The sequence below is a fragment of the Coturnix japonica genome, chromosome 4 (assembly GCF_054131305.1).
Source record: "Coturnix japonica strain WE chromosome 4, WE-NBRP24, whole genome shotgun sequence".
Lineage (NCBI taxonomy): Eukaryota > Metazoa > Chordata > Aves > Galliformes > Phasianidae > Coturnix > Coturnix japonica.
Window position 1 is genome coordinate 19,836,689 of NC_140666.1, and position 14,507 is coordinate 19,851,195.

At 43.2% G+C, this 14,507-nt stretch overlaps 2 protein-coding genes across 6 annotated transcripts in view; one reads left to right on the forward strand and one right to left on the reverse strand.

Annotated features, from left to right (window-relative positions):
• LOC107312793 (uncharacterized) overlaps nucleotides 1-14,507 on the reverse strand; it is a 215,635-nt gene that overhangs the window by 89,432 nt on the left and 111,696 nt on the right. The window lies entirely within an intron of this gene.
• LOC107312792 (vascular endothelial growth factor receptor kdr-like) overlaps nucleotides 1-14,507 on the forward strand; it is a 114,419-nt gene that overhangs the window by 48,595 nt on the left and 51,317 nt on the right. For all 5 annotated transcript variants that reach the window (XM_015860500.3, XM_032444344.2, XM_032444343.2 and 2 more), the window contains exons 6-9: nucleotides 438-574; nucleotides 1,997-2,156; nucleotides 2,749-2,866; nucleotides 4,287-4,462. In XM_015860500.3, coding sequence (XP_015715986.2) covers nucleotides 438-574; nucleotides 1,997-2,156; nucleotides 2,749-2,866; nucleotides 4,287-4,462 — 591 coding nt within the window. The remainder of the gene's footprint in view (nucleotides 1-437; nucleotides 575-1,996; nucleotides 2,157-2,748; nucleotides 2,867-4,286; nucleotides 4,463-14,507) is intronic.

A 14,507-nucleotide genomic window follows, 5' to 3' on the forward strand; every position in this document is an offset into this window, starting at 1 on the left:
TCAGTAAATACAAAAGACTGAGATTTGGTGGTCCCATTCAAAAAGGAGAGGTGCCTGGCCATCAGAGAGCAGGAGAAATGAAAATGTTGAGGCACTTATGAATCTTTTTTTCTTTCTTAAGTACAAGAATAATATTGGAATGTTTGGGGTTTGAGGGCTGGAGCCAAATATGGCGAAAGCAAGAAAAATAATTTATAAATGAGTGTGTCCACATCTGACCAGTTTGATCAGCTGATGTTCAGGCATTTATACAACTGACCTGGCTTTGTGTGGGCGTTTCCAAAAGTTTCCATAGAAATTACAGAAGAAGGTGAAGTGCTTTATAAACTGAAAGGGGCAGATGCTGGAGGGGCATTCAGAGTGTGGTTACTATCTATCTTAAATGTCAATTATGTCTAGAGTGCCATGTGGTTATACCTTTGCTATTATCCTTTCAGAGGGCAGAGTGCAGAACCTGGCTCTGAAAGCAACTCCCAAAAAACTGCTGGTTGGAGAAACTCTCTTTTTGGAATGCAAAGCAGAAACCTTCATCAACGGGCGCATTGAATTCATATGGACGTGTCCTAATGGGAGAGTGAGTTGATGAAAATTCAGGATTCTGCTTTGATGCAGTCTCCTACCCCAAAGAAAGATCTGTTCGTGGTGCTGAGCGCACTGACTACTAGCTGTTCTGAAATACAGCCAACCATTTCTATGCCTGCAACTGATTGTCTTTTTACTTTGAATGAATCTAAAATGTATCTACTCTCTTGAGCCTGTAAATGAAACTGCAAATCTCATGCTAAATATATGCTTGCGAGACAAGCCAGCAGAATATCTTTCTTCTTGGAACAAATTTCTGTTGTGTTACTTGTGGCCTCTTCCCAGCTCATGTCTCAAGGGCAGTCATGAAGGGTGCAAGCTGTCAATCTGCTCACCCATCTTGGCCCTTACTAAGTAGGGAAAAATGAAACAAAAGCCAATTGTGTCTGCTCAGACCTCACCAAATAATTAAGTTTAAATTCTGAAGGTAGGCTCTTGAGCCTTCTGTGGAATGCAGTACAGGAATGCTGAATTTGACGTAGAACATGTGACACTTCGATGTACTGAAACCTTCTAGTTCTCCTAAAGAAAACCAGAGAGAAGGAGTGATTTCCAGATCAGTTCGTTTATCCAGTACAGTATTCATGGTTCTATTTGATGTTCAGAATTAAAATGATTGCTTTCTATTTTAATTCTGCAAAATATACATTTCAAAGGAGCATCTGAGCCTCTTGGAACGGTGTAAAATATGCCCCCTAAAATTCGATTATTTTTGGACTTATTTTGTTTACTTAACAAAAGAATGTTTGATTTTGTTTCTGGGAAGAAACTACAGAAAAAATAGTTTATAGTGCAAGCTTCTAAATTCCAGTGTTACTGAATTTTGTTTCTTGAAACCCAAATGATGGAAGAGAGTTGCTTCTTCATGAGACCTCCTAAGATTTCTAACATTATAAATGCAAAATTTCTTGACCAAATATCTGGGATCAAAAATCCTATCAGAATAATAAAATGCTTTCTTTGGGAATTTGCATTGGCATTTGGCTGTCATAATATATCTGTTATTCTTTGGAAAATAGGCTTTCTTTCTAAGACAAGAAAACTGTCGGTGACCCTGAAACAAAAAGGCACAGCAGTGACCCTACAGAAGATGATGGCAGTTTTACAGTGAGATCCCTGGGATGTGGACCATGAATAGGGCTGATCTTTGCAGTGTCTCATTACTTACCTGCACACCCAGGTTTCAGCAGAGATGTGCCATAGTTACGCTGTTTCTTTCTCATTAGACCTGATAATTAGAGCTCACACAAGAGCTCTTCCTGCTGATTTGCCTTCTATAATATTTACTTCCATGATGGGGAGATACGGTAATTTTATACGAATCACTGTTTTTCTTAACTGGCAGACCTTGAAAGGGAAAACAAAGCAATCCCAATTATGCTGCTTTCTGACCTCTTTTTTTGCTGGCTTCCAGCACCCTTACCCCAGGAGAACAATGGATCAGAGTGGACCCGTGTACAAGGTTGGCAGCAGCCTGACAATTGAAAATGTCACCATGGAAGATGGAGGCCTGTACATATGCAAAACATTCAATGTAACGAGGCTGGAAGCTAATGTCACTGTTACAGTGTATGGTAAGTTCTGCAGCTAAACCATAACACCCAAGAACCAAGACTGTTACACAAAAAGGATAATGCCACATTGCTAAATCTGCTGATACCTAAATGTCATTTGGAAGGATGACAACTAGTTAAAGCAGCCATTAGTAATCTATAATAATTCTATAAGAGAGCCAGAATCCAGAATGATGTTTCCAAAGAAAACATCACAGAGCTCAAGACTGTTACATATGAAGGTATGGATGAACTGGGGTTGCGCTACTTAGAAAAGGCAGCTCTGAGAGTGATGGCTGATGCCCTGGAACATCTGGCTGGCATTCACAGGACAGAATACCCCAGCACTTAGACATGCTGCACCAGGGGCACAGCAGCTGCTAATTCTCTGCATTAAATAAAAGGTCCTTCACATGGAGTTGTAATTCAGTGACTGTGCCAGACCTGTGCAGCCAAACCGCTCTACCAGGCTGTTGTTCATTCAGTTGTTTTCAGCTTCTGCACATCTGTAACTGCAAAAGATCAAGAATAGGCACAGCACTGTGTAAAGATATGAGCACTGCACTATGGCAAATCTGCCATTCCTTGTCTTCCTCTTTGTTTCTCTTTCAAGACAAACCTTTCCTTGAGGTGTCACACAAGAAAGGGCTTTACTATGAGATCACATCAGGACACAAGTCACTGAAACTGTCTGCAAAGGTGGATGCCTTTCCTCGCCCAACTGTTACCTGGTGAGTACCATCACCTGGAGCAAAAGCAGATATGGCCTCGTTAAGGGTCCTGCCTGGAGCAGATTTTCACTGTTGCTTCACTGACAGCAGGTAGAAATTGGGAGCACTTGCAGCTATGGCCCCACAGCTCACCCAAGGAGTTGCTTCTTCTTTCTGTGCTGCTGTGTGCTCTGTAGAGGTGGCAAGCCGTACCTCTTTCCCATGCTATTTTTCCCCTCAAGTCATGCAAACAAAAAGGTACCTACCAAAAAAAATAGGGGTTTTGTTTACACTAGACACAGAACTGTTTGAAGCAGTAGAAATCTGTGGGGAAAGGGCTGCCAGTTTATTAGCTTTAGTGGTGGCTAGTCTGCAGGGATGCAGGGCACAGCAGAAAGCTGTGGGCTCAGCAGCCAGCTGAGTGCTGCTCAGGGTGTCCTGGCAGCCAGCAAAAGGTGTTGCTCAGGGATGGGTTTAATGTATTTTCCTAGCAGAAAACTAACAATAAATTGTCCAGTATCAGTCAAATCACTGAACTCTGCGTGCCAAGAGCTACTCTTAATTGCCTCTGTTTTTTAGGAGATGGAAACCTTCAAGGGAGTTAGAGAGGGAGCACCCCCTTTCCCCTGCCAGGCTTTGTTCCCAGGGCTCAGCATGTAGTGGCTCTATGGCAGCTGGGACCACCAGAGCCTCCTTCCCCATATGCAGCAGATGTTGACGTTGGAGGTCTTTCAGCACAGTTTGAATGACTGCAGAGGAGGCTTTCAGCATGCTCAGACAGCAGGACATGTACCCCAGCTTCTCCTTCCACTAAGTCTGAAGCTCTGTGTGTGGCAACGTCTGCCCTATTTCATATTCATAACCCAACTGCGGGTTAGCAGTGAGCAGGAGAAGGTCATGGAGCCTCGCCCAACCCACTGTTAGTGATGGTTCAGGGCTGTAAATTCCTCACTGACCTGACTGTTGACTCTAAAATCTCCCTAACACAGACTAGCTTTTTCATAAATAGTCAAGGATCATTCATGCATGCTGAAAAACAATTATGATTAATTAATATCCTGTTTTAAAACTGATGATACAAATTTTGTCTAACCCGTCATTTATTGCACTTAGTATTTCATGTGCAATCTGATGCTTGCAGTCCACAGCAATTTAGGGGCACCACCATTTGCATTTCTGATAATAGTTGAGCATACAAGAAGCACTGGTAACTCAGATTCATTGAAATATCTTTTTCCTATAGCACTGCAGATACTAATGAATCTTAGTGTGAAAGGGCAAGGGAATAGAATCCCAGTTCAAGCAGGGATTCCAGATCTGTCTCCATTGCTGTTTCTGAAGGATGACTCATTAACAACTCTCATTTGGGTACCAGTCAGGCTTTCTGAGGGCTAACAGCCAAGTGTGCAAATGATGAGCCTTGCTGGGACTTTTGCAACAGGTACAAGGATGGCAAACTGATCAAGGATAACCAAACTTGCTACGAGCCAGACCCAGCGAAGTACAGGCTGGGCATAAGAGATGTGAGACCAAAACATGCTGGGAACTACACCATCGTCTTGAGCAATGCAAAACATGGCCTGTACAAGAACCTCACCATGCAGCTGGTAGTGACAGGTAAGGACCTGATGTTTGTAATGATACTACTGCGTTCTTTCTCTTTTTCTGCGTGAGGCTGTACTTTCAGGCAGTGGGAAGGAGGGAAAAGTCCCACATTTACCCGAAATGAGCTCATAGAGCACTATGCATAGAATACCACCTTATTTAGGAAACACCAATGATCTGTCTCATGTCAACACATGCTGAATAGAAGCAATAGAATGGAGATCTGCAAAGAGGAGTTAGGCTGAAACCAGGTCATCTAAAAGTACTTTTCACCAATCTACAGCACCTCAGAAATAGATCAGAGTATCTTTTTGTTGGGACAGTGTCTGCAGACGGACACGGAAATGGCTTGAAAGTGAACAGCCTTTCAATAGGAGTTTGGGAGGATATCTTGGAGCAAGGTCTGGAGCCAGGGGCACAGTTTCCCAAGAGAAGTGGTGGAAGTTTTATCCCTTGAGATTAGAAACTAGCTTGGGCAAAGCACTGGGGAACATCCTGTTGGGATAGGAAGAGTCCCAAATGTGCTGGAGGAAGGAACCAGATGAGCTGTTCTTGTCTTTCATGTCTCTCCATCATCCTGCTAAGAGAAATACGAAGTCTGTATTCTGTATTTTTGTGTTGTCATTTATCTGCTGGGAGCATTTGAGAGATAGGCTCATTTTCAGGAGGATCCAAAGAAAACTGAGTGAAGTGTGATTGGTTTACTTGTCAGGGAGGGAATATAGATATTGGAATCACATTTATTAGTCTCCCTTGCTGGGATGATGGAAGACAGAGCTCATTGTCTCTTTGCACATCTACTGCCTCTTTTAATGCAGTGAACTCCGGAACAGAGACAGAATCATGAGGCCCAACAGAGTTCAGCATGTTAACTCTGCTTTCTTTTGTATTTCCCAAGGTTTGCTCAGGCAGTGAGATAGGTGAACTGGTTGATGGAGGTTTGTTTTCTTTTCTATGGCGAATTCTTTTCTCTTTCTCCTATTTACACCTAAAAATATTCTCAATTGTCCTGTCTTGAATTACTTACGTGCTGTTGCACTATGTAACTTCCAGCATTTGTTTTTTTCTCATTTCACCTTTCACAAAGGAATAATGCGTAACAAATGGAGAACTTGTTACTTGAGCAAACTTTGCCTTCTGAAAATGCTAAGGGCTTACACCAACTCAAACAACCCTTAAGCTAATGTGTGATATAGGACTGTAGAGAGCTAGGAACATGCTCATGGTCAGCTGCTGTAGCTCAGCGATGGGCAGGAATGTGTTAAACTGTGGCCATTTATTCCCTTGGGTTTGTTTACCCGTACAATGGTTTTGCTGTCTTGTTAGAGAACAGAAACATTCAAAGGAAGAGAAAATTAAGAATGATAATAAATTATCTTGTCAAGGTAAATATTAGTGCTTGCGTGCGAAAGAGAATGTTTAGTCAAAGAGCAGCCATTCCACAAATAGGCATATCAAAAACAAACAGATCTTGTTTGTAGGAGCAAGATGCTATTTCAGGATTAAACCATCCATGCTAGTAAGTACAGTGCAAGCCTTTCATCTCTCTTGTATGTACAGGCATGTGTTATTCTGGCTCTCACACAGTGCTTGCCTAGCGTGGTGCTCATTGTCAGCCTTTACTTCAGATCAGCCCAACAAAGACTTCAATCAGGAATAATCATTTAATTGCAAAACACCCTTTCTTAAGAGTATGCAAAGGCCGGCAGCTGCAGGACTGTTACTGACCAGCAAAGGTGCTGCTTGCTGAAGCACAGGAAAAATGAACAGCAGGTGCTTTTTTCCTGTTAAAAGAATAAAAGAAAAAAAAAAAACAAAAACAACCCCATCCCTGAAATGAGACACGAAATGGAAACTATCTGCCAAAGAAAGCCATTGTTTTTAAGCAAATGACTGCAAACAAGGAGGTATTTGACCAGACTGTAGATAGGAATGACACAAAACTAGGAAAGCTCTCTTCCTTGCCAGGCTCTTCCCTCTGCAGCACTAACCCAGCACGTTGGATCTCAGGCACACAACCCAAGGATGGGGTCATTTAGCCCAGATGCATGTGGGAAGAGATCAAAAAAGGAAAATTTTATTCTTGAAGCTTATTGGAATGAAGAAAGATGCTTTTTTTTTCTCATGCTTTCAGCTAGGCAAAATGGATCTCTTCTTTTTCAGATCTGGGCATGATTTGCTTTATATTAAAAAAATAACCTGAATGCAGGTTTTAATTTTTTTCTCGACTCCTAAAGAAATAACCTGACCCTTAACCTCCAGTCCCTGTGACTGATGTCCTGGTATCACACCTGGACAAATCTGATTGTTTGGAGTTACAGCAGAAGGTGGCCAAAATGCTTTGCAAATATTTTATGTGGGATTACTTTGCCCACCACTGAAAGAAAACCGCCTCTGAGCTGAGAGGAGTGATTAATGCCTCTGCTTAGAACCAGGCAGTCTGCAATTACTGAAGTTAGAATTTGAACAGCGGTATTAACAGACTTCATGGAAAAATCCTCTTGGGTTTTCAGCTCAACACGCTTGTAGAAGCAAGAGGAGGTGCCTGTAGCAGCCCAGCACCTGCCAACCCTCATGTCAACCACATGCACATCAAGCAGCTTCCTATAACTGAGGAGTAACATTTCTTTTTTGAGTAACAGCATTAGTCCCCAAAAGACAGGGCCAGTCTTTCAAGTTTCAGAGCTGCATCTGGAAAAGAAAGTGAATTTTGAACTGTATCATTTAAATAGGCTTTGGAATGTAAAGGTAAATGTCATTTGTCTCTTCCTACAAATAGAAGAAATTATAAGCAAGCATACAGCCCCCTCTCCTGTGAGTCTCTTCAAAATCATACATCATTAATTGTCCTGTGCACCACAGGTAGGGTAATTGGCAGGCAATGTGCTATGACAAACCCATCACTGTCAGTTTGAACTAGGTGTAGAGGAAGTTTAAAGTTAATAGTGTTGTGAAATGTTATCTACAAACAAAGTATAAATAGCACAAGGACTCTTACTCATCAAATTGCATTATATTCATTGTGCTGTGCATTTTATTCTGTAATAACAGCAGCCGAAAAGAACCCCTTAAAAAGTATGAGAAAATAAGTGATATGCCTGAGCCCTACAGGACAGCAGCTTATATGCTGTGTATCTCCTGACCAGCACTGCTGCAAGCTCTCTTTGGAATCATCTTCCATACACTTAACTGGTAGCCAGAACAGCACTTCTGGCATAAAGCACTGTGCTTGTAAGGTATTTGCTTCATAGAAATGAGTGCAAAAATGTAGGAGCTGTTTCCCCACAAAGGTTGATATGGCCATAAAACTGATGAGTATCTGCAGGGAGCAGAAGTATTCATCGTCTCAGCTTTAGAGAGACAAGAAGCAACAGGGCAAATAAGGCCCTGAGCTGCTGGCTGGGAGCTGGTAGCAGTGCTGGCCCCAGCAATATGCAGGAAGCAGGCACACCAAGCCGTGCAGTTGCTGTCTGGCCCAGAGGAGAACAGCATTGCTATGCAAAAAATGTCTCTTTAAGAAGTGGCTTAGCTGTCCCTCTGGTCAGCCATGCTTCTAGTGCAGCTGGAATTTCATCTTGCAGGCGCACATATCTCCCCTGTGGAGTCCTGTTGGCTCATTGTAGGACTCGAGTCCCCGGGAGGCAGCTGACTGCATTTTCAAAACTCTCCTTCTTTACATATTTACACATCAAACAGTGTCCAAGAAGCGGCAGGTTGCTGTGTTTTTGTTTTGTTTGATTAAATTCTTATTGAGAAAAGCTTCAAGAAAATAATGTCTTAAAGAATTTGGAGGAATGGGAGCAAGAAGAAGGAACAATCCCAGCAAACAGCTGGTGGCTGCACATCTGAGCCAGCCAAGGAGGAGAAACGTGGGAGAAAAGAGTTATTGCAGGCTGAAGTACAAAGCCGTTTCAGAACAAAACATAAACAAAAAAATCCCCAAATCTATTTATGGGGAAGCAGGCTGCATTTCATTCTCACCCTTGCTCAAGTCATCTGCATGTATCAGAGTTCTTGCTAAGCCCTTTATGGGGCAGTCAGCATGCTCTGACCGTCATGCTGTGAGTGAAGGTTGTATAGGAGCATAAGTTAATTCGAAAAAAAATGGGATGAATAACCTCCTTCACCACTTTTCCTTTCTCCTTTGTCCCAAAGTTTCTGTTCTGTGCTCTGTCAAGACTCTTCCAGCAAATATTGCTTTGGGGTCCTGCTGCTCTAGTCAATTGAAATTACATTCCCTTGAAGAGTTTTGATCCCCAAAGCTCTTGCATTGTATCTCTAAGAAGTGCAATGCAAAGTGCTGGCTATAGCTCTACCAAAAGCAGTAGTTATTCACAGACTCCTTACAGATTTGCTCTCTCCTGGGCATGGAGCAGACTAGGAGACCCCTAGCATGCAGAATTCATGTGTGCATTGCCATGCACTCCCCATTATGTCATCGAGATGGCTGTACCTCAATTTTTGTTACTAGGGAGAATTAGCTCCAGAGCACTTAATGATGCATGTGTTGCCCTACTCTGTAGTCACGCCAGCTCTTCATATTTGGTTTAAAATCAAAGGCAAAGGGAGTTCTGTGCTTGACCTACTTTGGCTTGCAAGGGATGAGTTGACTTCAAAGGAGTCCCCAGTGATCTCCGTAGAAGTTAATAAATACATGGTGATCCATGGGAACAATACTTCATCACCTTAACCAGATTCAGAAATAGTCTGAAGAGGGAGACAGCCCTCAGGATGAGGTTAATTAATACTGCGCTGTGCCAGGTTAGAGCTAAGGAGCTCTTGGAGGGATGGAGCTATTCTAAGGGCAGCAGTGGGGAGTCACACATGGTCCTCAGTGCACAGAAGAGCCAGATAAATCTTTGTGCTGGACATCAGATGTGAGAAATGGGAATTTCTTTGCATTAATACTGCATATAGGTGAAAGGACTGAGCCAGACAGAGGAAGCAGGGATGCACAGAACCTTCACCTTGCATGCTTCGGTATTCTGCCAGGACTGGCTTTCCATTGCATTTCACATCCAGCTCCAGTGTAGCTCCTTGGAGGATAACCCATTCAGGAAAAGCCAAAATAGAAAATCTGATTTTCCATCTCCTGGGCCAGCCAAGCAAACTTAGAAACCTGCAAATAAAACACAGCCTGTCTCCAACTAGCTGTTATTTCAGTGTGTTCCTCCTCAGGCCCATTCCTTTGCTTTCCTCCTGTTTGCTGCCAGATCTGGCTCCCAGTGCTCTGGGTGAAAGCAAGTATGAAGTGCTGTGCTATCACACGGTGCTCCAGTCTGTCCTTCAGGTCTCATTTATCATCCACAGGCAACAGAGAAACACCTGACTTTTTCCAGGAGATACACGAAAGAAAAGATTGCAGCAGCAGTCTCCTTCTGACAGCCCTTGAAGTCCAGAGTTGGGGGAGGCTGGGAAGTGGCAGCACTTGTTTCCATGCTCTCAGCCAAGCCTGCAGGTATATTAAGTGGGGCTTTTCTCCTTTGAAAAGCAGGCAAAAGGGGCACAGAGAAAAATCCTAGAAAGCTGCTTGCTCTGTTAAAAATGAAGCAGCTCACCGCTACACGTTCGCTTTTGAACTCTGTTTAGTCGATAAGAGTGAGACAGAGAAGAAAAAACTTCTATTTTTTCCCACAAATCATTGAAGGAGAAAGGTGAGGGTGATAGATTTGGGAAACGTGATACAGAACTGAAAAAGAAACAGACTTCTTCCTCCAAGGTACAGAGAGACACATCTAAAAGTGATATTAGAAGGATAGAAGAAATACAGACCAAACTGCAATCGTTTTAACCACAACATTCCCAATAGGGTATCCCAGTAGCCCTGTCATTCTTCTTAAAATGTGCTCATCCAGTATCCAACTGGATGGGTTCTGTGCTGTTTGCTTCCACCCTGCTGGCACTTCCAGCCCGCAGCAGTGGAGCAGCAGACTGTGCTGTCGGCATTGTGCTGCAGGGCGGGTTGGGGCCCATGACTGCTCAGCCTAAGGCTGTTGCTAGCAGTGAGACCCACACAGTGACTTGGGCTGTGCACCTCATCCTGCAACTGGTTGTGTGTAGCGCTGCACAGAGCAAAACAAAACAGCCAATAGAATGAGACAGCCACCCAAAAGGTAACAGCTGGGGTCAAATACAATGTTCTGCTCAGCCTGAAACAAGTCATTTTAACTAATTGAATTCAAATAATTTTTCTTTCTTTCGACAAAAAAGAAAAGGAAACACAATGATCACTTGTGATCTGAACACAGATGAAGTGTTTTGACTCGGGGGAAATTTCATTCTCTTTTCCCCATATCATTTGACCAGACAAGGCATGTGTTAATGAGCCTTTCTATCTGCATTACAAGTATTCACCTGGCTCAGCTTGCAGGGCTTCTATTTCCATTAAGTACCACAGAAACAAAGATGAAATATTCTGAAGTGCAAATTATATTTTGAAGCAGAAGGGGCAAACTGAAATCAAATGGACACTGTGAATAGTTTTAATGAAGCCCCGTAGTCCAGTAAAGTGCATCAAGTTGAGGCAAAATGCTTCATCGGACCATTCTGTGGTGTTTTAATGATTGCTCAATATGAAAACATTTTTGAAACTTGGTTTAGATGGTAGTGGGGAAGGTGTGTAAAGAGCATTTCTGTTCAGGTCAATGGAAGTAAAGCAAAATACAGTGAATGTTTCTATGTGCTGGCCTCCAAATTTGGATGCTCCTCTGGGTGACAAGTATGCAACTCCATACTAACATCTGCCATGCACTGAGATATAGAAGAATCTCTTGCCAAAGGAGTAATGCCAGGGGGTCCCACTCTTCTGCTAATGTTACAGACTAAACATTACACAAGAAACTAAGATGGGATTTGCATAATGCTGATCAATTTGAAATTTACAGTAAACAGAATTGCTTTTTGATGGCATTTCACAGTGCAGTAGCAGCAAAGTCATTAGTTATTCAGGTCAGCTCTCACACCAGCAATTGCACCTCTGCAGAGGGGGCTGGGGATACAGTCACACTTTCAGCCGAGAGACGAAAACCCAGTTATTTTGATACTTTTAAAGCCATCTGAACACTGCACATTGCAAAAGCAGCCAGAGAGGAGAAAGCTTTTAAATCTTGTTTGGCTTCTGCTTGTGAAAACTCAGTTTGGGGAGGGCAGCGGTCAAGGGATGAAAAGCAGAGGTTGGAAACAGGCGGTCAGATCTCTCGAGAGGGACTGGAAGCAAGAAGTGTGACAGCAAAGGATGCTTCAGGTCAACAAGAAAGCGTGTAGTGATGTGCTCCTGCAGCTCAGCACTGCTGCAGGACTGCTTGAGACAGGAATGCACAGGGAAGCAAATATGAAAGAGAAAGCAAAGCATGAGCAGAAGAGGGAGAGAGCTGTCTGAGAAATACATCAGAAGGTGTACATTAAGTAATCACTGGCATTAGGTTAAAAATTCCTCAGCTTCCAAGTGCAGAGCCATTCTGCAGGCAAGGTTACTACAGTCTGCCCACTGAGTCAACCATCTGGTTACAGTCTGTGTAAATCTAAAAGGCCAACACCTAGCAGAGAAGATAGTGAGCTGAACGGGTCCAAGGCTTTCCATCACTGATAGGGGCACTTTCTACATGTAGGATCTGGTCCAGCAGTGAGCAAAAGGAACAGAAATGCTGTGGCTGTCCTCAGGGGCATGGTGGTAGGATGGTCAGCACAGTGTGAAGAGCTTCATGGAGTTTTCAGCCCAACCAGTGTCCACCAGCCTATTCCACACCACAAACCTGAGGCACATGGGAGCCAATGCCAGCATTCCTAACAGCATAAAGAACTGCTTCCAAGACTGGGGGAGGGCTGTGCTCCCACTGGGGTAACACCACAGCAAGGGTAACTCCAAGGGTGACACCCACCTTCACTGCACCCTGTGCAGGGAGAAATAGAGAGAAACTTACAAAAAAACCCACTTCTGTCTCTGAAAGACATGCCCAGATTTAGCTACCCCACACTGTGTTGCAATGCACTGTGAGAGAAATGATGGGGAGGCACTTCTAGCCAGCCCCTCAAGATTTAAGAAAATAATTGCTCAGACCTCATAAATACTAATTATTTCAATTGATGATTCATTTTGACTCATTCTAGGTTTCAGGTAATATTTGATAGTGCCATGCAGTGAAGTAATCATGGAATTAGGAATTCATCTGTCACTCACGTATGTTCTTATTTTAATTAGATAAGTTAAAACTATTATTTCTTTTTTAGAAGGATAATTTAAGTGACATTCAACGTATTCATCATTTCACCAAGACAAATCTCCTAATATTCAAAGATTGTTATCAAACTTACTTTGTTCCCCGTGCTCTTTCAGACAAAAACAAACACCAGACGTACTGTCCCTCTCCCCAGGTGTGTAAAGCTTTGTTCTTTCAGCACAAAAACACACACTTGAGTAACCTTTCGCACTGAACTTGGGTCTCTGTTTCGGAGTGAAAATTATGCTATTGAGCTCAGTCCAAACATGCAAAACAAAGGATTTGAGACTGAAAAGAAAAATGTATGAGACCATGAAGAATGCGCTTCTGTCTGTGGGGAATTTTGCAAAATTAATTTCATGATCAGAAATAATTTGGTGGTGGGAAATGAGACAGTAGTTACAGGGAAATTCAACTTCGGTGCCAAAAGTCTGCCATGAATGGCCCATACACCCACAGATCTCCATGAATTTGGTCTGCGAGACATTGCACAACTCAGAAGCTGCTCCTACTTCCTGATGAGGATGTGCAGGAAAGACCTTGTGCACAGGCAGAAGAGCTGCTTCATCTGCCCCCTGTTTCCTCTCCTCTGTTCCAAAATTCCAGTGCTGTTCCTGAGGAGAGGAGTGGGTTTCAAAGCCTGGCAGAGGTGTATCTGCCAGCAGACCAAAGGGGAGCAAAAGGCAAAGCAGGATGCAACAGCAAAACCAAAGCAAGTCCTGTCCTTTGTGGTTTTCTTTAAGTGAAGTGCTAATCAGGATCTAATGAAGGTCTTTTAAAGCAGCAAGGGTTTTACTATGGAAGGTAGGATGTAGCTGAAACAGCTGAAGTCAGTTCCTTTCATTGGGTGGAGAAGGAAACCTGATGGCAATGCTGAGGTCAGAATACCCTTCTGAATCTGACCTGGCAGCAAGAATGGAAGATGAGGGTCCTGCTGAGACATGGGGTTGGAGAGGTTGGTCCTTGGGTAAGAGAGGAGGGACTGGGAGGAAAAAAAATGAAGAAAAAAGAAATAAGGGCTCGAGATTGATGAGGTGGGCAGTGGCTCCTGTTTATACATCTGGGGCCTCCTTGACAGCAGAAAAATAAGTTAAACCAAAAAATAGAAATCTAATCTGCATTCACTTCCCAACTTGTCAAAAGCCTTCATGTAAAGCAACTGCACTCGGCTGGACAGAGGGGTTCCACTGCCGGACCCCAACCAATAAATCTGTATGGTTTCCTGTTATGAGAAGCAGACAAAGATAGGACTAGGGATGGGCAGAGCTGTCTGCACCAGGGAAGAGGCTGTGCTTTCACTTCAGTCTCAAACCCACCCTCTCCAAGGTTAGGAAAAGTTCAGTTCACTTTGGAGATTTTGTAACATTATTTCTCATTTTTGCATGTTCCCGTGGGAGCTGGAAATAGACGGGACAATGTGATTTCTTTTTTCCTGCTGGCAACAAGCAGCCCTGAAAGTGTCACACATGCAAGTTTGCTCTGGTGAGATTTCCAGTTCAAGGGTGTGATCTTACAGTCCCTCCAGATGGGAATAACGCAGTGACCTTTTTAATGGTTTTGCTGTTTCCGTGGTAAGGATTTCTTGGTGTAACTCTACAAGTGGTTTCTATCCACCACTTCTTCCTTGCTTTCTTCACCCCTTCATCCACTGCACAGCACACATAAGCAGAAAAGGTAAACAGTGTTTTTGGATCAAAGAGAGTTTTTTTGCAGTGACCCTGGGGAAAACCTTGCACAATGGTATTGATACTGCAGGGCAACAGCTGCTTGATAAGGTTCCTCTCAGGAGGTGACATCAGAAGTCAAGCTCTGTGCTACCACTGGTACCTGCACCAGCAGCC